This window comes from Lepidochelys kempii, chromosome 1 (assembly GCF_965140265.1).
Source record: "Lepidochelys kempii isolate rLepKem1 chromosome 1, rLepKem1.hap2, whole genome shotgun sequence".
In the NCBI taxonomy this organism is placed as follows: Eukaryota; Metazoa; Chordata; order Testudines; family Cheloniidae; genus Lepidochelys; species Lepidochelys kempii.
In genome coordinates this window covers 290453837-290479137 of record NC_133256.1, presented here as the reverse complement: position 1 = coordinate 290479137, position 25301 = coordinate 290453837, and the positions used below count along the sequence as shown (strand labels likewise).

Here is a 25301-nt window from a genome sequence, read left to right as displayed (position 1 = left end):
TATTGTTTTGGAATCAGTATTGTAGACTGATATCACCACAGATCTGGGGAGAAGGTTAGGGCCTATTCTGCAACCATTTATTCATATAAATAAATCTTGCTTCAGCAAGTAGTCCTATTGACTGAGTAAGGGTTGAAGAATTAGGCCCTGAACTGCTGTAGGACCAAGAAAGGGAGTGCAAACTTGGTGGGGGAGTTGTTTCACTACAGTGGAAATGATATGGTTTTGCTGTGCAAAAGGACAGAATTGGGTGAGCCTCTTCATGAGCTCCTTCTGTGTTGCTTTGAACAAGGAAATGTGGGAGGATCGGGAGCCAGGCTTATAGATGTGTCAACATACACACAAAATGGTTCCACAACAGTCCTTTGTAGTAGTTGTAACAATAATACCTAGCTGTTATATGGCATTTTACATCAGTAGATCTTAAAGTGCTTTACAAACCAGGTCACTATTGTTATCTCTGTTTGACAGATGGGAAAACTGAGTCAGAGAAGTGAAATGGCTTGGTGAAGGCCACAGTCAGCTAACTTTAGAATTAGGGACTTCCTGACTCAACTTTAGTGCTTATTTTTGTGAACCATTCTGCCTCCTGTCCATCAACTCTGTCTTAAGTGTCACTCGAGTTAAAACTCGAACTTTGATTGAGAATGTTGCCAGCCTTTGTTGGTTTGTAAAACTTCTAACATTTTAAACATAATGGTAGGTGGAGCATATGGGGAAGCCTAAATTCTTTCCATTGTACTGTAACAGGTAGGCAAGGCCCTTCAATTTTTGTTTTTATTTGTCTAACATTTCATGGGAATTTATTAGTGCTTGTTACAAAAATTTTAAAAAGTGAAAATTACTACAAAAATTAACTTCACAGCTTTCTGGGTAAATATCAAGGTAAATATTGGGAGACAGGAGAACAGAAAGAAAGCAACAACTAGAGAAAAATACAAATATTGAAAGTAAAAGCAGTTTAATGATGTGATTTATTTCATGATCTGTACATTAAAGGTATGTGCATATATGCACTTATATGGATGAGTCTTCCACTACATTGCCGTACTTTAATGATAGCCTTGCATTTACACTTAGATTAATTTATTAACATAAATATATCTTCCTAATGTTGTGTTTTGGATTTTTGTCATACTCAATATTTTTGTGTACTTGAGTGTTCCACAATTTGGGTGAAAATCAGTAAAAATTAAATAATGGCTTTTATAAACCCCGGAAATTTTTTTGATTAAAAATTTGTAAAAAACTGAAAATGAAAGGCCTTACATGTAGGGACAATAGATCATGGCCAACATCTCAATATACACGCAGAAGGCAACAAGTCACCAGAGAATTGTGCTTTCTGTAGCTCACATCATCAGGAAGACATAATCTCATTCTGCATTAACTGTAGCTTCTGAATGGTCTTCAAATATAACCCCATGCTAAGCATGTTGTGGTAATCCAGTCAGAACCTGTACAAACATACATAGCTATTGCATCTTCCACACTAAAGTTTGGGGGCACAAATGAAAATATATCAGACTCTTTGAGAAAGATGAGAGAAAAAATCTCTTCAGAATCTCACATTTATCTTTGTGCAGATAAATGATTGTCTAGTGCCAGTCTTTGGTATTTCTTCAGGTAGGAGTATAGTAGTTTGAACAATCCCTCCCACTCACCAGGACCATAAGTGTGTTGGCTGGATTGTGTAGACGATGGTTTCAAAGACTGCTGTTAGTATAAAAGAACTAGATGCCTGATCTCTGCCCATAACTACAAAGTGACTAATGTATTCTGTGTGCCATGCCAGGGAAAAAGCTAGAATAAAAGGGGCCAGGGGAAATGACTAACCTCCCATTGACTTCTGTGGGGCCAGGATTTCACTGTAGATTGCACCAAAATGGCTTCTCAATAACTTATTTAAAATCAAAAGTTTAGAAACATGTCTGTAGAACTAGCAAGATTACCAGCATAAAGAATTCTTCATCATTGGCCTAACAACCATTTGTTTGAGGAACCTGGCACCTAGCATTCCCTTTCCTTTTCCCAAATCTTATACTTTGTTCTTGTACAACATTCAGAGAATTGAACCATTTTATTTTATCCGAGCAGCTAAAACGTTTTGTCTGTGACCTGGCCGCATCTTTTCCAGGTTCCTTTGCACCAACATCATCCCCTTCTAATCCACACAAAATGCAGCTGCTAAAATTATCTTTCTTGTCTGATAATACTAACATTTAGATCAGAGGTGGGCATACTACGGCCCGCGGGACCATCCTGCCTGGCCCTTGAGTTCCCAGCCGGGGAGCATATCCCCTAGCCCCTCCCCTGATGTTCCCCCTCCCTTGCAGCCTCATCTCGCCGCGCCGCCAGTGCTCTGGCCCGCTGCTCCTGCTGCACAGCACGGGTGGCGTGGCTGCCAGCTCCTGCTGCTCTGAGTGGCATGGTAAGGGAGCGGAGGTTGGATAAGAGGCAACCCTAAGGGGATTGGATAAGGGGCAGGGGACAGGGAGCAGGAAGCGGTTGGATGGAGCGGAAGTTCTGGGAGGGGGCGGTCAGGGAACGGGGGAGGTGGGGGGATTGGATAGGTGTGGGAGTCCCAGGGGGGCCTGTCAGGGGGCAGGGGTGTGGATAGGGGTTGGGGCAGTCAGGGGACAAGGAGCTGGGGGAGGGGTGCATAGGGAGTGGGGTTCCGGGGGGCAGTCAAAGGACAGGGAGCAGGGGTGTTGGATGGGGGTGGGTCCTGGAAGGGGGCAGTCAGGGGGTGAGAAGTGGGAGCGGGTGGATAGGGGGCGGGGGCCATGCTGTTTGGGGAAGTACAGCTTTCCTTACCTGGCCCTCCATACAGTTGCGCAATCCCGATGTGGCCCTCGGGCCAAAAAATTTGCCCACCCTGATTTAGATTGTAATTATTAGGTTTCAGTGTTGGCACACCTTTGATATTTGAGCAGATCATACATCTGTTATACTTTTTTTTTTTTGCAGCCTGTGTGCAGGCTCAAGAAGGTATTATTTCAGTTTACATTTGGCTCATGTTTAGAATGCTTTGTTCACAACCTTAATAGCTGCAGACTTGGACTTGAAAAATTAAATTCTTCTTGGGTTTTGCAGCAAAGTCTACAGCTATTGAAATCTACTGGGCCCTAAAATAGTAGAATAATCTGTTTTGATGATTCTTGAGAAGACAGGCTTGAGTAAATACTTTGTGTTTCAGAACGCATTATGAATGATGAAAAGTTTAAAACATCTGAATGCGAATATTAAAAAATTCAGAACACATTTGGAAGTAAAATATGTAGCTGGAATGATGTATAAAAGCAAAGCTACAATAACATTTTCTAAGAAAAAGCTCTAATTCAGGATATCTGTGAGATTTAATATTATGGAAATATATATGCATATGATTGGACATTTCTGCATAATAGTCACATCATTAATCTCATTTCCCATACCACAGTCATATCTTGAAATAGTGTGAACACATTGCTGTTGTCTTATTTATTTATTTTAATATGGCGATATACCTTGAAAGGTCATCGTGTCCAGTCCCCTGCCTTCACTAGCAGGACCAAGTACTGTCCCTGACAGATTTTTGCTCTAGATCCCTAAATGGCCCCCTCAAGGATTGAACTCTCAGCCCTGGGTTTAGCAGGCCAATCCTCAAATCACTGAGCTATACCCCCCCATCTGCAATAAAATAATGACTTATAATTTATGGTCATTTTGGGTCATTTTGTTGAATACAAAATGAAAACTACACTTTAAACAAGAGTCTGTCTTCCTAACCGGGGGCAATAAAACAATATCCAATCACTGGACAAGAGAAATAGTGTTAAATTGGCAAAAACTGCTCTTTTTTTAATCAAACAGTACGTGTTATAGTAAGTATGAAAATGATCCTAAATAATATTGAACATCCCCATCCAGTCTTAATGTTTAAATTGCAGTGTGTGTAATGTTTTACTACCATAAGCTATCAGCACTGAAAGTGCTAAAGGCCTTTTCTTAAAAAAAAAAAAAAAAGAGAGAGAGAGTGATTTTGATTTCACTTTTCTCTAGTAAGAGCTATAAACCTTAAGGCAATTTTGAGGCTCTAGAGGTGACCCAGCAGTCTAGTCAAATTGCTAAGACACAAATTACCATTTAAATTCCTGGTGGTAGAGATTTTTTGAAATGCTTTCTTTGTCCCAATTATTAAGTCTGAGCAACTGGAGGAGTTGGTGTCACATTGCATCCTTTGTAATATCAGACAAATCTTGAATAAAAGCCCACAACCCTTACAGGTATTTTCGCTAATATCTTAAATATTTTGTTTGTGGGCATTTTTAGTTGCAGGTTGCTGGAAGTTGCAGTTCTTTACTGCATATGCTAGACATAGTCACAGGCCTGCTAGATCTATTATAAGTTCACAATCTCTTTGCATATCAGGAAATTAAGGAGCAACTTCTAAGAGTAACTGTAGTTTAGGTTTGTCAATGGTAGGAAGTTTTTGCACATTAACTGTACCATATGGGAAGGAGAATAACTATACCGGTATAAGTCACATTTATACCGATCCATGCTAGTGTAGTGGTCACCAACCCGTCGATTGCAATGGACAGGTCGATCCTGGGGACTCTTCCAGTCAATCGCAATCTTTGGTGGTATAGTGGGGCTGCCACTGGAAGTGGCCAGCACACCCCCGCAGGAAGGGGTCTCCACATACTGCTGCCTGCCTGCAAGCAGCGCCCTTGCAACTCTCATTGGCTGGGAACAGGGAACTATGGCCAATGGGATCTTTGGGGGCGGTGAATGCATAGAGGGGCAGCGCGCAGAGCCACAGACCCCCCGTTCCCCATACCAGGTATGTACCTATAGAGGTATGTTGGCCCCTTCTGGGAGCAGTGTGGGGCCAGGGCAGTCAGGGAGCCTGTCTTAGCCTTGCTGCGCTGCCGATTGGGAGCTGCCCATAGTAAATGCTACCCAGTGGGAGGCCACACCCCAGCCCTGAGCCCCCTCCCGGAGCCAGCACCCCGAATCCCCCCCTGCTCCAGCCCTGCCCCCCTCCTAGAGCCAGCACCCCATACCCCCTCCTGCACTCCAACCCCTGCCTCAGCCCTGACCTGCCTCCCAGAGCCAGCACCCTACACCCCAACACTCGGCCCCAACCCTCCTGCACCCAAACACATCCCCAGAGCTTGCACTTCTCACCCCCTCCTGCACCCCATCCACCTGCCCCAGGCTCAGCCCAGAGCCTCCTCCCACACTGTAAACTCCTTGACCTTAGTCTGGAGCCCACACCCCCTCCCAAACCGCAACCACTACCCCAGCCCAGTGAGACTGAGTGAGGGTGGGGGAGAGTGAGTGATGGAGGGGGGGTTGGATGGAGTGAGTGGAGGGGGTGGGGCCTCAGGGAAGGGGCAGGATAGATCCTGGGTTGCCCTTAGATTCAAAAAGTGATTTTGGGCTTTAAAAGGTTGGAGCCCACTGTACTAGGGCTTTTACTGGTCTAATGGTATCAGTAAAAAGCACCACTAACTGAAATGGTTACACTGGTAAAGCTTTGAAGTGTAGACCAAGCCCTTACTCCCTGCATTCTTTTTTTGGGCTATATCTAAGACTGCTATCAACAGATTGTGTTTACTGTCATGGTAACTTTTGATGAGGTGGAGAGATCATTGCAACTGAAATGAGATTATTGATTCACTTCATATAAACTCAGGCACCCAACAGATTGCTCTGGCTGTGACCAAACAGCGAGAATCTATCTCTGTAATCTAAGGTCCCTGCACACTATATACATATAACTTCTCCCAACCCCCATCTCTTAATTCTTGTAGCAAAATCATGAAATTAAAATCAATAATACTTACTGCATATTCCTGGAATATTCCTTTAGCCTAATACTTCTAGTTTGAGGTAGCTGATTGAGAATACCTAACACTTCAGTCAGTTGGCTTTCCCAGTCTCTATAGTATCATGGGAGTTGGCTCCTATCATAGTAGCATCTGCATATATCAAAATACTAAAATTGCACAAAAATTAAATATAAAAGATACCCCATTAAACCATTACAACCGTGAGTGCTATTCGCTACAGAACATATGTAGCAATAAAGATCTTATGTTACCACCTTGAAAGCCTGACACTTTACCCTGTTTGAATGAATTTGGTAGAGGAAGATCATGTTTGTGCTATTGACTGCAGTACTTTATCAGCAGTGCTGGCAGTCCTCTGCAACAGAGGCTATTAAACTCTTTCATAGGGTGGACCAAACATGTAACAGATCCTGTGGCCCAGGGACCACCTCCTCCTCCTATTTGTAATCACCAAGACTTCCTGTTTATAATTTGGGACCATATATTGATGTTCTCCGTATTAAAGACACTCGATTCCATATTTCCTGGTAAGTGTAGTGAACCACTAGGTAGACAGAGAACAAAGTAACTTAAACTAAAGCTTGTGTGTCATGCTGCATACAGTCAATAATTCTTTTTGATCAAAGTATATATCTTCTATTTTTAAAAAGAAACAAGCAGTGATGCTTTAAAATTAGTTTCATTTGTAAACATACTGGATATATAATAAAATAATTATAGTTAGCAAAGTCATATTATAGCTAGCAAAATAAACATTAATTCTTTCCTGCTAATAGACAATTGCTCATAAATTGGAGTTAGAGCACTAGAAATTTAATTTTTTGTAAACTTTTAGTACATGGTTAGTTTTTCAATAAAATATTCATATATCAGTATTCTTTTGCTTGTCACATGTAGTAATAACAATATAAGTGTAGACAGTTTGATTAGTTTGGGCATTGTTTAGTTTTTTTAAATGATCATCTAACTTACTCTATTTCTGTGAATGAGAAAAATAAAGTATTCTGGTATTAAGAATGGCAGTAAAACATCTTGCTTTGTTCTCAACAATTTTTTTTTGTTTGTTTTCATCTAATTTTGTTCTGAAATATCTGCTATTTTTATACAGACATTGCAGAGCTTTGTAACCAGTTCAGGGGCATTACACTATAACGTTGTTTATTCCATTTTCCCAGCAAAGTATGGTAGCGTATGTGAACATCTTGTATCCACGGAAAGATTTCATTTTTCTTTGATTCAAATTGAGTTTGTCACTGCTGGCAGGAAAGAAATCAATTGCCAGAAGATGTGATGAGGTTTAGTTTGAAGATAATTGAAGTCAGACTGTGACAAGTAAATTCTTCATATTAATTAATAGAAACAATATAATGTGACAAGGTACTCCTAATTAGCCTGGCTTTTAGAACTGTAGCAGAACAGAGATGACTTCCTGAAAAATTTAAACATTTCAGCAAATGAAGTTAAGATAGTTAAAATAAATAAGAGTGTGTGTTCTGCAGTTTAACCTGAGATAATATATCTGCACATCGGTTTATGGTCATTACTGTACGTCAGTTCAGGTATGAGTTTTTGAAATATAGGAAAGTGGTGTTCAGCGCAGCTTATTTCCATTCCCAAAACTTTCAGGAATAAATTGAAATTTAACAGAGTATAAGACTTGATGCATACTTCTACCATTTTCTTACTTGGACTTAATTGACAAAACTTGTAGATAGATAAAGGCATGTATTTAGAATTTAGGTTTTGTCTGAAAAATAAAATACATACAGTTCTTTGTAAGTTTGCAGTAGTAATATAAAATTAATTACAATGGCTCTCTTAAATTTACACTGTCAACTTAAAAAAAAAAAAAAATCACACTTCAGCCCCAGTTCTGCTGAAGTCCTGAGACCAGCTGCCCCCAGGCAGAAGCCAGAGGTGATGTATGGGGGGGGCACGTGGAGTCCCATCTCCCCCACCCCGCCCCGATTTTTCCGCTCAGTCACATGGTGCTGCTGGGCCCCATGTCCCTGCATGGCAGCTGCTGTAGCTGGCAAGCTGGGAGCTGCAGGAGAACAGCTGCTTTTGCTGTTGCCTCTCCCCATGGAGCTAAAGCAGTGTCTCCTCCCTGCAGTTCCCAGCTGTTTGCTGTTGCTTCTCCACATGGAGCTAACACCTGGGAACTTCAGGGAGGAGCTGCTGAAGGTGGGGGGGGGGTGTTCCTGTGGGGGCATGACTCAAGCTTTTTGGGGGGGCAACGAACCTTTACATTGTGCTCTTCCCCCCACCTCCCCCGAGCAGGCACTAGTCATCTCTGGCAGAAGCTCCTAGACTCCCACCACAGGGCAGAAGCCCTGAGCTCTCCAGCACCCCAGACTGGTAGGTGGAGAATGGGGAGGGCGTGGGGGGGCTCAACTGTAAAATTGCCACATACAGCTCACAAGCTGTGGTTTGGCCACCCCTGTACTATGTCTGTAAACAATTATTTAAGCAATTATATAGCTCAATATACATTTATTCAGATTAATTTGTACACTTTTTATTATGCAATAAAACCGTGAATAATGTATTATTTACTAGATTTTTTTTTTTTACTTGTGATTTGTCATGCGCTGTATTTGGATGGAACTGGAATTAAGTTAAAAATGCACCAAAAATTGATTTTTTAAAAATTTTTTTAATTAAAGAAAACTACCTTATGTGCTGGATAGATAAGGAGGATAAAAGTTAATCAAAATATGTTTTGTATTTAAAACTGTTTTTTTTTTTAAAACAAAGAAAGTATTTGTAATTTAGTGAATTGAACTGAGTATTTCTGATCACCATGTCCTTCAAGGCTTTAGAAGTAGTAGATCTCATCCTCACACTTAGTGTTTATGGATAAATTGGAAGAGAAAAAAAACAAGCTTTCCTGCTTTTTCAGCTGCCTGTTGTTTTCTCAACTTTAAATGAACTAGTCATTGAACTGAACTAGTTGAATAACTGAAATGAAGAAAATATTTTCTCTGCAATTGCAAAAGGCTGTCAAAAGCTAGTTTACAGCTTCAGCAAATTCTGGTTCTAGTGCTAGTCAGTGATGTCCATGAGTTCATTGGTTTAACTTTAAAACTTTGGCAGCAAACATGTACTACTTAATATTAATTAAATTTAAATGCTTGTAATAGATTATAATAAGGGTAGGCCTTAACACGAGGAGTTATAATTTCATATTAATTTTAAATACATGTATTTTTAAAAGACGTTTATTTGATTATTACATTAAACTAAAGTAACACTTATATTGAATTAAAGATGAAAAATAGTCTAATTTGATGAAGTATCTCTTGTAGCATTTCAGAATGTTTTGATATACACCGCCTGCAGATCTTGTAACTATGTTGCATGATTGTTTTGGGGTTAAAGCTGGAAGTTTTGTCAGCTGATTCTAGTTTGACAACAGCCAGTTTTCCCATTGCTTCTCCAACATCAGCTGCTGCATCTAACAGCAGTGGACAGGTGTGTTAGCTGAATGCTACTGCTAAAATGATCAGTGAAAAAAATGCTGCTGATTATATTATTAGGTTTTGAGTCAGTGTTTCAGCTGAGATGAATGGTGCAATTTATACGTCCTAGCAATTGTCATGCTGTTAGAAGACTTGGGAAGTCTACATTATACAGATTTTGTTTGGCAGAGATTATCTTTGTAACCATGAATTCACTTTCTTTTTTAAAGTTGAGATTCTTGATCACAATTGTGTGGAGAGAGATGGAGATTGTGGCTGCAGAATTTCAGAAAGCACAAAGCCCTCACTGTCAGATTGGTTGTACATACTGAGAATACAACAAAACTGCACTGATGTTTGCAGTGTTACAATTTTCATTAACCATAGATAACTTCTCTTTCTTTTCAGATAATGTAGACGTAAAGTAGCTGCTGAACTAATTGTTATCTCTTGCTTATAGGCTGCTGAATCAGGAATAATAAAAGTTAAAACGATAGCTGCAAGAAACACCGATATTTTGGCAGGTAATTATATACAATAGCAATACAGTTGGGAAATGTGTTTTGGGTCACTGAAAGCAAAACTTTTTTTAAAGATGTTTCAGATATGTAAAATCATCTTTCAGGTTTTTAGAACACATGGCATCAGTAATATGCTACTGTTTGGTGCATAGCAAAAAAACCACAATAATGTTGGAATATTTTGTAGAATACTTGCATTTCCTTCTGTTACTATATTTGTTAGTGAAGGGCTCAAAATTTTCTACTCCTGGGGGGATTCTGCCCCTAAAATTAAAAATTTTGCAAAATTCTGCATATTTTGTTAAAATGATGCAATATAATCACACTGGTTTCCATTGTTTTGGTAATTTATTTATACTACAATACAGAAAAAAGTCAAACTATTCAGCATTTCCTAAACACATGAAAGTTAAGTTACAAACACTTAGTAACTAATACCCTGCATTCCAGTTATAATTCTGGATTTTCATTTAAATTACATTACAGAACATCAAACAGGGAGGGGAGAAAAAAAGGAGAATGTCATTTTAAATTGCTCAGACTTCCACACATGAAAGTCATACAGTTTTGCTAATCATTGTCCTGGACCTGGCTGGGTACTTTGGGAAGTGCTTGGTTCTGACTGTCCTGACATTTTATTGGCTGGTAAATGTTTTATTTGCCCTCAGTCTTTTTTTTAATGGGTGAGTAAAATCCTGAGTTGTAATCTAAACCTACTGTGCCACTTTGGCACAGGAAAAACATGAGAAAGCACATAGATCTTCCTAGCTGATTCCCTCACTGTCATTTATAAGGCTTTACCTGACTCTGGCAATGTAGGGGCCTTAAAACTTTTACAGGTGTTATGCTCCTAGGGGAACTGACTGAGAATGGGAACAGTTATCTAACACGAGGAACATTAACAATGTTATTAGGCAGGCAGGCTGTTACATTTCAGCCTCAGAGAATGGGGTCAATTAAATATCAGGCAGGCTGCTACATTTCTGCCTCGAGCATAATAAAAAGCCCTGCCTCTCCCTTATCCGGTGAGCCACAGTAGCAAGTGAGAGGGACAGAGTCTCTCTTGCTCGTTGGTATACATGCACATCCAGACCCACCTCCTGACTGTGATCAGCGTCTCCCATGTCCAGCCCTCTTCCGCCCCCTCCCTGCAGTGACTTGAGTCTCTGAGACTGCTCCAGGCACACTGGAACAGATGTGCTGCCGGGAAGAGGTGCATGTGCCCCCGCAGATTTCTTTTGCATTTTTCTGCCTGGGGGCACAGAAATATGTGGACCATATTCGGGCACAGAATTCCATCAGGAGTAATTTTCAGTTGTTCCTCTACTGACCTGTTGATTGAGCAGAGAAAAGTAACAAAAAATATTAACAAGTCTTGTAAGGACTCTCAATATCTCTTGTTCACCGTGCATGTTCATCTGACCATTTGTTGCCCAGGGAGTTGTACAATATGCCCATTTATCTAATGAGTCTTGCCTGTGGAGACTACAGTACCCAGCAGCCAGTGCTTCATCTTAATCTGAGTAGAGGTTGCTCACATTGAGATGCAGTATAGCCTTTTGGGACTGGAAATCCCTGTGGACTGCAGCTGTGCAACCTTAAAATGATCTGTCCAGCTTTCTGCAACTTTATTAAATTGCATATAATCTGTTGGTTTCTTGCATGTTGCCATTAGAGCCCTCAGAAGGGCAAAAGTTTGGATGTCCCTGCATTAATACACCAGTGTTTAGCACAGCAGTACCTAAACAAAATCCCCACAACAGAATAATTTGAAAGTTTGAGAAAAGACTATGCAATGTAAGGGTACTTCTATATTAAGAGATGTAAAAATATTGCTGAGGAGGAGATTCCTATAAGTGTTTGAAATAGCAGTCCCTCCCCTCTATTTTACTTTAATGTCTCTTTTATTTGTTTGTTTTTTTTGTTTTCACTGCTGTCATGAATGCTGACATAAGTGGGAAAACATAAGCCAGGTAATGTCAGCTATGTATCAAAAGACACAAATTTAAGATAAATAGACAAAAGAGAAATCTCCATTTACTCATTAGGAAAGCTATCAATATTCTGCAGAGTATTAGTCGCACAAACAATTTGCATTTTAAAAAAAAAAGTTCATGGTGTAAAATTTTTCATCTTCATTCCAAAACTGAAGAATTGTGAAAGGTCATGGTATTCTGAGTATATCTGGACCGACTTTTTTTTAAAGGAACACTCTTAAAGTATTTTTCATAAGTTTAAAAAAAAAAAGTATTTATGAAAAATAAGTTTAAAATGAAACACCTTTACTGTAATTTGTTTCCTTCACCAATAATGACACAGATTTGTTTTTTGTTATAGGGCTACTCATAAGCAGATACAATAGAAATATATTTGATTTTTTGACAAAAATCTAAGGTTTTCTGAATAGAAACTTATTTTTATTTTCTTTCATTTGCCCTACTTTGCCATATCTGTGTTATAACATGATGGTCCCCTCACCGTTTGTCTTTGTAGATGGGATTAAATGTGTCAATACACTATCTGGGAATCTTGTTATAACATGCAAGTGTTATATATAGTTATAATGCAGTTTAGTCCTGTCTTCACAGACGAGACTGAACCACATTATGACAAGGTTGGAGCTGCATCTTGTGCGAAAGCCAAGCAAGGTTCAGTTTATAGTGTAGATGGGTCTCCAGTGGTAGATAGTGGTAACTAAACTTTGAAGGTAGTGTTCCACTGAGATGAGTGAAGGTTGCACTTCAGTTTTATGGTCTGGCTGCAGACTTAATCCAATATTAGTATTAGTTTATACTCTGAACATTCTTTGCAGCATCTTAAACTATAGCCCTTGCAGACAGCAGATTTTATCTATTCTGAGATTTAATATGTTCTTAGCATCTTTCTAGATATGTTGCAGGGTTGATGGAGCTTTAAAATGTAGACTGAGATGTTTCCATCTCACTGTGCCTTGAAGCCAGAGCATAGGTTAATGCATGAGGTACCAAACTTTTCTGGATAGGTGAAATGGTCAGAATTCTCTTCAGATGCAATAGATTCAGATGAAGGAATTTTATTCCCTCTGTGGCCCATTCTGGTTTCAAATAACTGTTTTCTTGTATCATTTGGAAGTGGGATATTAAAGGGATATTGATATTATAAAAATCATACTTGTGCCTGATATATTTTTACTTGTGTTAAGTAAGTGACAATAGTTAGATGACTTCAACTGAAAGATTAGAGAATTTTTGTCATCTTTTCAGTTGGCTTGCTTGTTCATTTGTCAGCGCTTTCAATGTTTGCCCTGTATAATCCGTCATTTCATGTGTGTCGTCATATCTGTCATACAACAACAAAAGTTAGAAACTTAATTTTTAAAAAAACCCTAAAGTTTAGATTCTGAGTATGTGAATAAATTTCAGGAAACATGTGGATATTCCACATGTGGGGATTTTGTTGACCCTGCTCATGAGTGTTGACTAGCTGAGCTTTGCTAGTATGTCAGTACTACTTCTCAAAAAGAGATTACTTGAGGGGAAGAGAGGAAACACAGCTATAAAGAATGACATGGGGTTTACTATGTCTGTATCTTTTGCTAATGCTTGATAGTGTCCCTTTAAAGATTCTGCCAGTTTTTTCTGTTTTTCAAGATGTCAACATTTTCTGGTTTTGCTTTAGCTCAGTGTTTGCACATTTAAATTTAGGCAGTACCAGTCTGGGTTCCCAAACATCCTACTTAAAACCCCAACCTTTTGTGGAGGCTGTGTACATACATGTGTACTGTTAAAGCTGAAGAACATTTTCGTTGAGAACATGATGAGGTAAACATTACTACTGCTACAGGATTAAGGAAAATTTGCAAGACAGTTCATTGATCCAGCATTCAAATTTTCTTATTTTTTGATGCCAACTCTGTTGTCTTTCTCGAGAACAGATTAGAAAATACCTTTAGTCACTGTACAAGTTTAAAAATTAAAATTTAAAGGTGGACTGAAATGCTTCTTCTAAATTAATGAATGGACTGCTTAAGATCATAATTATATGTGTGTGTGTATATATGTATGTATGTATATAAATAATACTAAGGGTTTATATATATTGTATTTAATTTTTAAACTATATATATAGTTTAAATAAAAATTATAAATACAATAGATACATTTCAAAAGTAAACTAAGGGTTTTTATAATCTGTGAGGACATGAGTTCATTATTATGCCTTCTCCTGGAAGAGTTTTGACATTGCTAATAAGTGACATAATCTTCCTTCTTCACATGGTTTTGAATATTTGTGATGTCTTCAATACTTTCAGGAGGGAAACAACCTTGAGTTCAGATCACAGTGGATAAGTATGAGAAGCAATTATTTTCACCTCTTTGGTTTTAAAAGATGCACTTATAAGACTTACCACTTTTAGACCACCCATGTTTTCAGTTAAACGCATTTTCTTATTCAAAGCTGAATTTTCTCTTCTTTTCTGAAATAGTAGATGAAATTTCAAGTCTTGGTTTTTTATCTGTATTTTTTATCTTTTTTTTATCTGTTTTTTTTAATAAAAGAAAAGGAGTACTTGTGGCACCTTAGAGACTAACAAATTTATTTGAGCGTAAGCTTTCATGAGCTAAAGTTTATGCTCAGATAAATTTGTTAGTCTCTAGGGTGCCTCAGGTACTCCTTTTCTTTTTGCGGATACAGACTAACACGGCTGCTACTCTGAAACCTGGTTTTTTTAATGTAAACTAATTAGGGGGTATAAAAGGGAAGTGGAACTGGATTTCTATCTGTCGCTTTTAAAATGGGAGTTAATCTCCCAGATTCTGGTTTTGGTGATAACTTGGAGAAAACACTTTTTAATTATATATCTGTATCCATCTACAAAAAATTAGTACAGATGGACCACTGAAATCAAGATAGATTGACCTTTGTAGTAGGATAAAATACTTCCTTAGACCGTGTCTACACTTGCAGTGGCACGTAGGGTACGTGTAGCTACATGTTGCTGTAAAAAGCTGGCTTCATTCATGCTCACTATGGTGTGTAGCTCCATGTGGCAGTGAAAGACACTGGCAGCGTGGAGACAGCAGGATGCTGTGCAACTAAAAGTAGCACTGTAGAGGTGAGAGGCACTGCTTGGATGTGGAGAGAGCTGTGTAGGGTATATATCCTAGAGGTTCAGGCATATAGGGTTCATTATTTGTCTGAGCTGTGCCTCACGGTCAAAGCTATTGTTTGTGTGCTAACTGGGCATGCAGAGTCTGCACTCTACAGGCTGACATAAGCATAGACTACCCTTTTTTTATTTAAATATACCACGTGCGTGATATTGTATTAAGGTTGTCCACCACCTTTTCAGTTTTTTATCCTTCTCTCCTAATTATCAACTCTTAACTCCTTTTCAGGACTCAACTGGGAGTTGTGTGCGTGTGGAATAAATTTACAATATTTTTCTTATCTAATTGTCATTTGGAGTTCAGTGACAATTGTGGGGAGAAAATTATAAATAAAAGCACTTCAGTTCACTGATCAATAATTTGTAACTCATGTGGTTAGAGAACCGTGGAACATTTAGCAAAAGAGTTCTAGTGCTGGCTGCAAATTTGTGCTCCTGTGACTTAAAAAGCCGATTGTTTTGCTTAAAACAGAGTTTTATGGCTAATTTTCAATTCGGATGTTTGTTTGTTTTTACGGCCAAAATATTGAGGATTAAAAAGTGGTTTGTGCTCATACACATTCAGGGGTGCCTGTCCGATTATTTTTAAATAAGATTTCAACGTTGGATCTATAATATCCAGATCTGTGTATCTGTCGATAAACTGGTTTATATTACCCTGTAGTGGCTCTGAAGAAACTGCCATTATAGAATGCAGATTTGTTTAATACATTCACTTTGGCTGATCCTTTATAAGTCCACAGATATAACACTTTTGTGTGTGTGTGTATATATATATATAGATATATATTTTATAACAGGAAGCAGACACTTAACATTCCTTTAGGCCTTTTTTGAGATGTTTTAGTCAAGAGGCTAATGCTTCAGCTTTTAAATACTTTTTTGTTGCTCTTAACTTGATGTCAGTTTTCCAATCAGTTGTTGGAACATTGAGTAACAAAACAAACTCTCACATATACTCCAAATTTCTTTGAGTTTTACATAAATAAAAAGCTGTTTATGTCTGCTGTTTGCCATCATAGCACAAGTATAAGTTTTACTTATGAGAGCTACGGTACAACGACTAACTTTTGTTTTTCTTAAACTCAGTGTATCCTTATGTGAATGTCCTATCGAGGGCTCTAAATGACCAGTCATTCCCCCCACACTATATGGGGCCATGTGGTTGGTGATCAGTATTGCTTTGATTTTTTTTCCCCCCAACCACTCTGTCTGCAGTGGTATACATCTTTGTGCTACACATGTAGCACCTCCTTGATGCAGTGCTCCATACATGGATATCCAACGGATTGAGGAGATTGCACATTTGAAACTCCTTGCAGAGCCCAAAGGGGAAGAGAGGGCTTCGTGAAGATTGGAAGAGGTTTATGACCATGGACAAATCAAAGTCACTATAGAAATAAGTTTGAGGGTTAGGAAGAAAGAAAGACAAAGATGAGGAGATGCACTAAGATGGGGCAGAGTGAGGAGGACAAGAGGGGGTGTGGGGATCAGAGCACTGAGGGAAGGGTTAAGAGAGGATAGGACAAGAAGCTTATTTGCAGGTCAAGTATTCAGGAGAGTACTGGCAGTTCTCTCACCCTTAATCCAATTGCTTCTCCCCAGTTTAAAAATATCTGCCATAAATGTCAAGATTGGAGATTCTTTTTGGGTTTTGTTATTGTTTAGGATTTGAATAACTGGTAACAATTAGTGATCCCGTGTTTTAAGACTAACAAGTATTTGCCTTACATCGTTCAAATCAGCAAACTGTTAAAAGTTAACCAACTTTCCTTATCTGTGTTCAAAAGCATTGAAAGAGAACAGCTCAGAGGTAGTTCAGCCGTTTCTAATGGGCTGTGGAACAAAGGAACCAAAGATTACTCAACTGTGTCTAGCAGCCATACAGAGACTTATGTCACATGAAGTTGTTTCAGAGGTAAGATGGATGTTATATTAAAATATTGTCTTGTATTGAAATATTTAAAGTATTCAATATTTAACAAAGATAAAAATACTATTATAAGACTGCTTTCTAAAGCTGAAACAAATGTATGTATATTAAAATGAATATAATTGGGTGGAAAATGTGGTTGTTGTTTTTTTTTGAGTTTCAAATATCAGTCAAAATCCAATCCCCCACATTGGAGGCAAAGGAAAAGTATATAAAAATAAAAGGGTATTCTTTTGTAGAATCCATTACAATAGTTGGATTCTTTAGATGGGTCAGCAGCAGTTAGCTAGGAAACACTGTTGCCAAACTTATATTGACATAGTCCATAGAAATCAATGCCACAACCCAGGAAGACCTCTTTTTACATGATTAAAAATGGCTGATTTGAAAAACTGTTTTGGCTAACGTGGTTGTAGTGCTGTATGAAAAGGGCACAGTTAAGCACTCAAAAGTTGGTACATACGACACTTAAGAATGGAAGTGTAATCTTTACTCCGCCTGCCTCTGTGTATGAATAGTATATTATTATATTAAAGTTTCAATTGCATAGCTCTTGAATTCAGTATAATAAGCAACAACAATAATATGCTTAGACAGCGGAGGTTTGTAGCGCCAAGTGTCCAAGACCATACTGCACAGCTTTATTCCTAGCATCTATGAGCTCCCCAGGGTTATTACTGATCTGGTGCAGGTTAATTGTGGGCAATGGTGGGCCACCAGTCTGTGACTCGGCAGTGTCCTTTTCTGACCTCAAGTCCAATCTTCAAGGTTTGATATGCGGAGACTTTGTCTCCAAGGCAGGCAACGTGACCCAAAAGAGCCAGCTGTCAGTGGCCAATGATGACTCTAGTCATCTTGATGCCAGTTCTCAATGATGCATCCCTATTATTGAAAAAGTCAAACCATCTTGTACCCAGTAGTCGCTGCTGGCAATGCATATGAAATTTCTCCAACCTCCCAACATCTTGTTTAAGCAGCATCCATGTTTTAAATGCATATAAGAGGATCTGACTAACGCAGGTTTGATAAATCTGTACTTCTGCATATAGTTTTACCTTCTTTTAGCTCCAGGCCCTATGCAGGTCCATGTGCCTGTTTGATGATATAACATACATTTGTTACCATAATCTTAAACACATTAACATCTAGTAGTACTGCTTTTTACTGTATGTGTCAAACAGTCCATGAAAGTAATACGTATTAAAAATACATACAAAGCTGTGTTTAGACAGAGTAATATACATATTTTTCTTGCATATATAGGTCACTGAAGTTTATAGCCAAATTAGCGTTGTAGTGAATTGTCTCTTCCTCTAAGAGAAGTTGTGCTTCTGGTTGAAATATGAAGTGTGCACTCAGGTTGACAAAATGATTAAAATACATGCCTTAAATAGAAGATAACTGATCACGTAAGTCTCTTGCTATCCAGGACTATTGTGACAAAGAAATTAGTATTATGTTCTCTGTGTGTTTATAAGGTTGTAGGGAAAAAAATGAATTTCATATAGTATATGTGAATGCTGTATTTTAAATGTATGTGTAATCATGGTATTAAATACAAAGTATATAAAATTTAATTGCACATATCAAATTATTTCTTCATAGGCTGCAGCTGGAAATATTATTAACATGCTTTGGCAGCTGATGGAAAATAGTCTTGAAGAACTTAAATTACTTCAGACGGTTCTAGTACTTTTAACAACCAATACAGTTGTCCATGATGAAGCACTTTCCAAGGTAGGAATTTGTTTATGCAACTATGGTATTTATTTTAACATACTAACTTACTTATCTAAATCAATTCCACTGAAGGAATGTACCTGCTTCCGAAACACAGGCCCTGATCCTGCAAACACTTGTTGAAATATATAGTCCTTTAGTAAAGATAAAAATACTTTTTGGTAAGTGAGCACAAAAGGATGCTTTGTCGTTATAAAGAATCTTTCATTCAAACATCGCAAAGTACTTTACCAAGGAGGAGAGTAGTAATATCCCCATTTCATAGAAGGGAAAACTTGATTATGGAAAAGTTAAGTGAGTTGCTCAAGATGAAATATTCTGCCACTGTCTGTTTGTGTATTGGAACTAACAGGCTTAACTGATCAGCAGCTACTACTTGCTGTGATACCCTAATGTATACTCTGCTGGCGAGAGTACTAGAAATTGAAATCTGTAGCATATTTTAAATATTCTTATTTTATCATATGTAGGATATCAAATAACATGTATTTTTTTAATATTTGAAACAAGTTAAAAGAAAATAATATTTTAAAAAGCAACATTGGGAGCAATATGAGTTGCCTTAACCTAGTAAGCGTGGTCCACTATCAGTTACTCTTCGCTGGTAGTTGTAACATCAGTGGCAAAGTTCAGAAGAATAGAAGCTGGCAGAATTTTGATAGTGGGGCAGGAGTGTACACATTCTTGAAATGAGGAAAACCAGAATAAATGTTAAGAGAACAGGCAGGTGAGATAAACTTTTATTGGACCAGTTTCTGCTGGGGAGAGAGAGAAGCTTTCAAACTTGCACAGAGCTGCTCTTTAGGTCTGGGAGAGGTACTCATACTGTCACAGCTAAATAGAAGGGTAGAACAGATGAGGAGTTAGCACATGTTATAAGGGACCATTCATAGTGAAGCGGACAGTTAGCACTTGTACAATCATAGGACCAAGAAAGGTTAGTGGAGTACACATTGTTATAATGAGACATAAATCCAGTGTCTTTAAGTCCATGATTTTTAGTATCTAACAAAGTTATGAATTTAAGCTCCTAGACTCATATTTTGAAGGTGATGTTCTACTTTCCTTTGAGGATGAGGACTGAGAGGTCAGATATGGAGTGGTTGCTTTGTGAAAAGTGTTCGCCCACAGGTGATAAAGCATTTGTGTGTTATCATTTTTCTGTGTGAGTTCATTTGACAGTATAGTGATTCTCATTTCACCCACATAGTTGTTACTGGAGCATGGATGAGGTACACCACATGTGGTGATAAGCATGTGTAGGACCCATGCATTTTGGAAGATGTGTTGTGGGTAGTATTGATCATCAATACTATGGGGAATATAATCAGGAAAATCTAGAAATACTAGTGAATAAACACAACTGAGATATAGTGGGCATCAGAGACTAGGTGGGATAACACGACTGGAATATTGGTATAGATGGGTACAGCTTGCTCAGCTAACTGGTGATCCACTGGATCATGGTGTACGTGTAAAAAAAATCTGGTCAGGTGCCTGATGAATCTGCTTATTGATGACGTGCCCAATTCAAAAGCAACACGGCTTGTTACAAGTTTCACAGATCCATGTATTGTCTGAGTTGGAGTAAAAGATTACAGCACGCTGATTTCTTCTCTCACTTTGTTTCTATCCTCTGGATCAAAGCCACTTCATGCTGAGCTGTACCAGTGCCAGATGTTCCCTCCAGAGTGAATGGAATTCTGAATGCTCCCCCTAGCTGTCTACATTGCTAGTGAACAATTTCATATAATTTTTGCACACATTGTGATACTGTCATAAAGGGCAGCCCCATTTTCTAGAGCCGTTTCAAATCTCACTGTACAAAATATTCTTGTGGATATAGTCACTGCCCATTCTTCTGACATGACCGAGCCATCACAGCCTCCTCTTCTTGATAGTAGTTTCTAAGTGTGTCAATCCTGCATGCTCCAGCACTTCTGTGTTTGGTATTTTGTCTTCCACATGAGATGCCTGTGTAAGATTCTGGAAATAAAGTGGGAAGTTGTTCAGTCTCCTGATGTGTTTAGCATACGTTGTCCATGTTTCTGAACCATAGAACAGGAATGACAGCATGCAAGTCTCATAGATCCTCATCTTCACCTTAGTTGATAGTTTGCTGTTATTCCATGCACTTTTCTGTAATAGCCTGAAATTCGTAGCTGTTTTTTCAATTCTGTTAGTTCAGTCTGAGGGTCAAGATTCCTGCTGATCATAGAACCCAAGTAGCAAAAGCTGTCAACTATGCAAAGAGATTTACGTTCCAGAGTAATGTCAGGCACTGGTTCTTCCACCCTTTGGTATATGATCACAGTCTTCTTGAAACTGATTGTCAACTCAAAGCTCTTGCATGATGCAGAAAATCTGCCGAAGAGATTTTGCAGAGAAGAAAGTCAGGAAGGACAAAAAAGGGAAGAATCAAAGATAAATACACTTGCACTGAGGTTCAGATGGAAATAGGAGACAGACTTGTTGAAAATCTCTGGATAAAAGGGGTAAAAGACAAGGATGATGTCATGGTGTAGGAGTCTACTGTAGATCAGATAACCAGGAAGAAGAGGTAGATGAGGCTTATTTTTTTTAAACAACTAACAGAATCATCCAAAACACAGGACTCTGTGGTGATGGGGGACTTCAACTACCCAGATATCTATTGGGAAAATAATACAGCAGGGCACAGATTATCCAACCAATTCTTGGGAAGCATTGGAGATAACCACTAGAGGAGAGGCTGTTCTAGATTTGATTTTTGACAAATAGGGAGGAACTGGTTGAGCATTTAAAAGTGGAAAGCAGCGTTAGATGAAAGTGACCATGAAATGATAGAGTTCATGATTCTAAGGAACGGTAGGAGGGAAAACAGCAGAATAAAGATAATGGATTTCAAGAAGGCAGACTTTAGTAAACTCAGGGAGTTGGTAGGTAAGATCCCATGGGATGCAAGTCTAAGTGAAAAAACAGTTTGAGAGAGTTGGCATTTTTTCAAAGAGACATTATTAAGGGCATAAGAGCAAACTATCTCGCTGCTTAAGAAAGATAGGAAATGTGGCAAGAGACCAACCTGGTTTAACCAGAAGATCTTCAGTGATCTGAAACTCAAAAAAGAGTCCTACAAAAAGTGGAAACTAGGTCAAATTACAAAGGATGAATATTTTAAAAAAGCACAAGTATGTAGGGACAAAATTAGAAAGGCCAATGCACAAAATAAGATTAAACTAACTAGAGACATGAAGGGTAACAAGAACACAAATACATTAGAAGCACGAGGAAGACCAAGGACAGGGTAGGCCCATTACTCAATGAGGGCAGAAAAGACAATAACGGAAAATGTGGAAATAGTAGAAATGCTAAATGACTTTTTTGTTTAGTTTTCACCGAAAAGGTTAGTAGTGATAGCACATCTAAGAGAGTGACTACCTGTGGAAATGAGGTAGTATTTAAGGCTAAAATAGTGAAAGATCAAGTTAAAAATTACTTAGACAAGTTAGATGTTTTCAAGTTGGCATGGCTTGATGAAGTACGTAGAACACTCAGGGAGCTGACTGAGGAGATATCTGAGCCATTAGCATTTATCTTTGAAAACTCATAGAAGACAGGAGTGATTCCAGAGGACTGAAAGAGGGCAAATATAGTGCCAATTTATAAAAAAGGGAAATAAGGACAACCTGGGGAATTACAGACAAGTCAGCTTAACTGCAATACCCGGAGAGATAATGGAACAAATAAGCAAGTTGCAAACACCTAAAAGATAATAAGGTGATAAGTAATAGTCAACATGGATTTGTCCAAAACATCATGTCAAACCAATGTAATATCTTTCCTTGACAGGGTAACAAGCCTTGTGAATAAGGGGGGGAAGTGGTATATGTGGTACATTTTGACTTTAGTATGGTTTTGATACGGTCCCATAAACTAGGGAAATATAGTCTAGATGGAGCTACTCTAAGGTGGATGTACAACTAAGCTAGAAAACCACTCCCAGAGAGTAGTTGTCAGTGGGTCACAGTCAAGCTAGAAGGGCATATTGAGTGCGGTCTCTCAGGGATCAGTCCTGGGTCCGGTTTTGTTCAATATCTTCATAAATGATTTGGATAATAGCAGAGAGAGTACACTTAAAGTTTGTGGATGATACCAATCTAAGAGAGGTTGTAAGTGCTTTGGAGGATAGGATTTAAATTCAAAATGATCTGGACAAACTGGAGAAGTGGTCTGAAGTAAACAGGATGAAATTCAGTAAGGACAAATGCGAAGTATTCCACTTAGGCAGGAATAGTCAGAAGCGGGACGGGGGGAGATGATTTGGGATATGCAGAGCTGCGGCAGCCAGAGAAAGGTGACTTTCCCCAGCTGCAGGGCTGCAGCTGCCGGGGAGAGACAGCCGTCCTTCCCAGCCTCAGCGCTGTGGCTGCTGTGGTGGGGGAGAGACCTCCCTCCTTCCCAGCCCCAACTTGGGGGAGAGAGGGCACATCCATCACATTAGAAAGGTAAGACTACTGATATTAAAATATGAGTTGTGTGCTTTTATTTGTAGAACAAAAAAAGTTAATAATTAAGTTTTGGGTTTTTTTATATAGCGCTTTTATCCAAAGTGCTTTACAATAGTTAGCTAATGGGACAAACAACATTTGGAAAGATCATTAAGTGGTCCACCAAGACCCTCAGCTATTTTCAATTGGTCCTCGAAAAAGTTTCAGAACCATTGGTCTAGAAAATATTACTTATGAGGGAAGTTTGAAAAAAAATTGGGTTTGTTTAGTCTGGAGAAGAAAAGATTGAGGGGGGACAAAATAGTTTAAGTACATAAAAGTACAAGGAGGGGGGTGAAAAATTCTTCTCCTTTACGTCTGAGGGTAGGACAAGAAGCAATGGTGATTTAAGTTGCATTTAGGTTGTCAGGATAGTTAAGCACTGGAACAAATTGCCTAGGGTGGTTGTGTAATCTCCCTCATTGTAGATTTATTAAGAACAGATTAGACAAACACTTGTCAGCAATTGTTTAGTTATTACTTAATCCTGTCCTGAGTCCTGGGGATTGGACTAGATGACCTACTGAGGACCCTTCCAATCCTGTACTATGATCACAGTTGAGATATGTCTGCACATTTTGCATCTGTTGGTCTGACAGTCTGGCACCACTTTGAGGTGGTGGATCCTGGTCGTTAGCAAGGTCCTCATCTTCGTTAGCATAGGCTTTCAGTTTAACCACTTCCTTGGTGTTTTGGTATTTTAGGGTTAACCTGTGGCTTTTATTTGCAAGGTCTAATCCTTCTCTTCCTCCCTGTCCAGTAGAGTCAAAATCTGAACTCTTGTGTAACAGAATCCATTGTCTGGCTGGGTTATTTATTTTGCAGGATGTTTATCCCTTTCTAGCCATGTGTCACAAGAGCCTTTTTCAATATGGGAAATAACCGTCCATCCACACACACCTAGCTGTCACCTACCCCACCAGAACCCATACGGGCTATCATTAAACAGTTACAACCCATTCTTGATGGGGACCACATCCTGAAAGAAATCTTTCCTGAACCCCCTCTTCTGGTCTTGAAGCAACCCCTCTCCCCCCATCATAGAGAGCTTGCTGTCCTAAAGAGATACCATCCATTTTCACTAGCATGTTAGACTCCAGGTTCTTTTGTCCTTCCATTACCAGCCTCTGCTTCCACATAGAATCAGATGTCATGTCCACTAAGAGACTACAAATCATATCCAAAATATCTAGAGATGAGAGTTTGCCTGCTCTCCCCTGCATCCGTGTAACCCAGTAACCTCATCTTTCCTCAGTAGCTGAGTCAAACTGCTTACTTAAAGAATCAACATGGAGACATTAATGTTATAACAACACTGTCTCCCCAACTAGCTGGTTAAGCTTATAGGGCTGTTTAAAGTCCCTAACAATGTTCATTCCTCTAAAACCTTCTCAAAGCTATTCACACTGCATCTTTGTAAAACAAAGTCAGTGGATCTATAAACCTGTGAAAGACTCTGGTAGTTAGGAACTGGAACAAGTCTCCCAAACAAACTGTTGCTTTTTCTATACAGTGATTCACCCAGAGTTAACTCAATCAAATCACTTCCACACCTGTCAGTTGCAGCAAACTGCTTCCAAAAACTACCCTGAAGATTTTCCTCCTCAGGAATCTTTCTAAGCAACAACCCATTTTTTACAGAAATTCTGTTCTTTCCCTTTTCACCTAGGGCTTGCTCGAAAGGAACATTTTCCTGAGCAACAACAGACTCTTTCTGGGTTTCACTTAAATCCAGAAACACCTCTGTCCCATCAGGAGGATTTTCACAAAACCCCCTTTCAGGTAAACTGCTAGACTTCATAGTCACAAGACTAGAAGCATTCTCTTCCTTGTTTTAAGTTTCCACACTGTCAGTGGGTAACATAGTCCAATCACTTTTGTGCTTTTCTTGTGCCCTAGCTATGATATCATTCTGATCAGACAATCTTTACCCAGCAATACACTAGCAACAGACACAGATAGAAAAGAGCTGGAGAAACATTCCCCTTTGACAAACAGCTTGGGATATCCTTTCTTTTGTCCCAGCACACATAGCAGTTCACAGACAATTGCTTGGATATTGGGGAGCTCCCTTCATAGGCAAGTCGTTACCCTAACAGACAGAGGAACATTTCCTTCACTGTCACAA

General features: G+C 38.9%; 1 protein-coding gene across 11 annotated transcripts in view; it reads left to right on the top strand.

The window, feature by feature from the left end:
• The window catches only part of MON2 (MON2 homolog, regulator of endosome-to-Golgi trafficking), a 157514-nt gene that overhangs the window by 6182 nt on the left and 126031 nt on the right, over positions 1-25301 (top strand). For 10 of the 11 annotated variants that reach the window (XM_073327927.1, XM_073327923.1, XM_073327918.1 and 7 more), the window contains exons 2-4: positions 9765-9828; positions 16765-16892; positions 18513-18644. In XM_073327927.1, coding sequence (XP_073184028.1) covers positions 9765-9828; positions 16765-16892; positions 18513-18644 — 324 coding nt within the window. Of the gene's footprint in view, positions 1-9764; positions 9829-16764; positions 16893-18145; positions 18317-18512; positions 18645-25301 lie in introns of those variants that run through there. The other variant, XM_073327924.1, reaches the window with a different exon arrangement.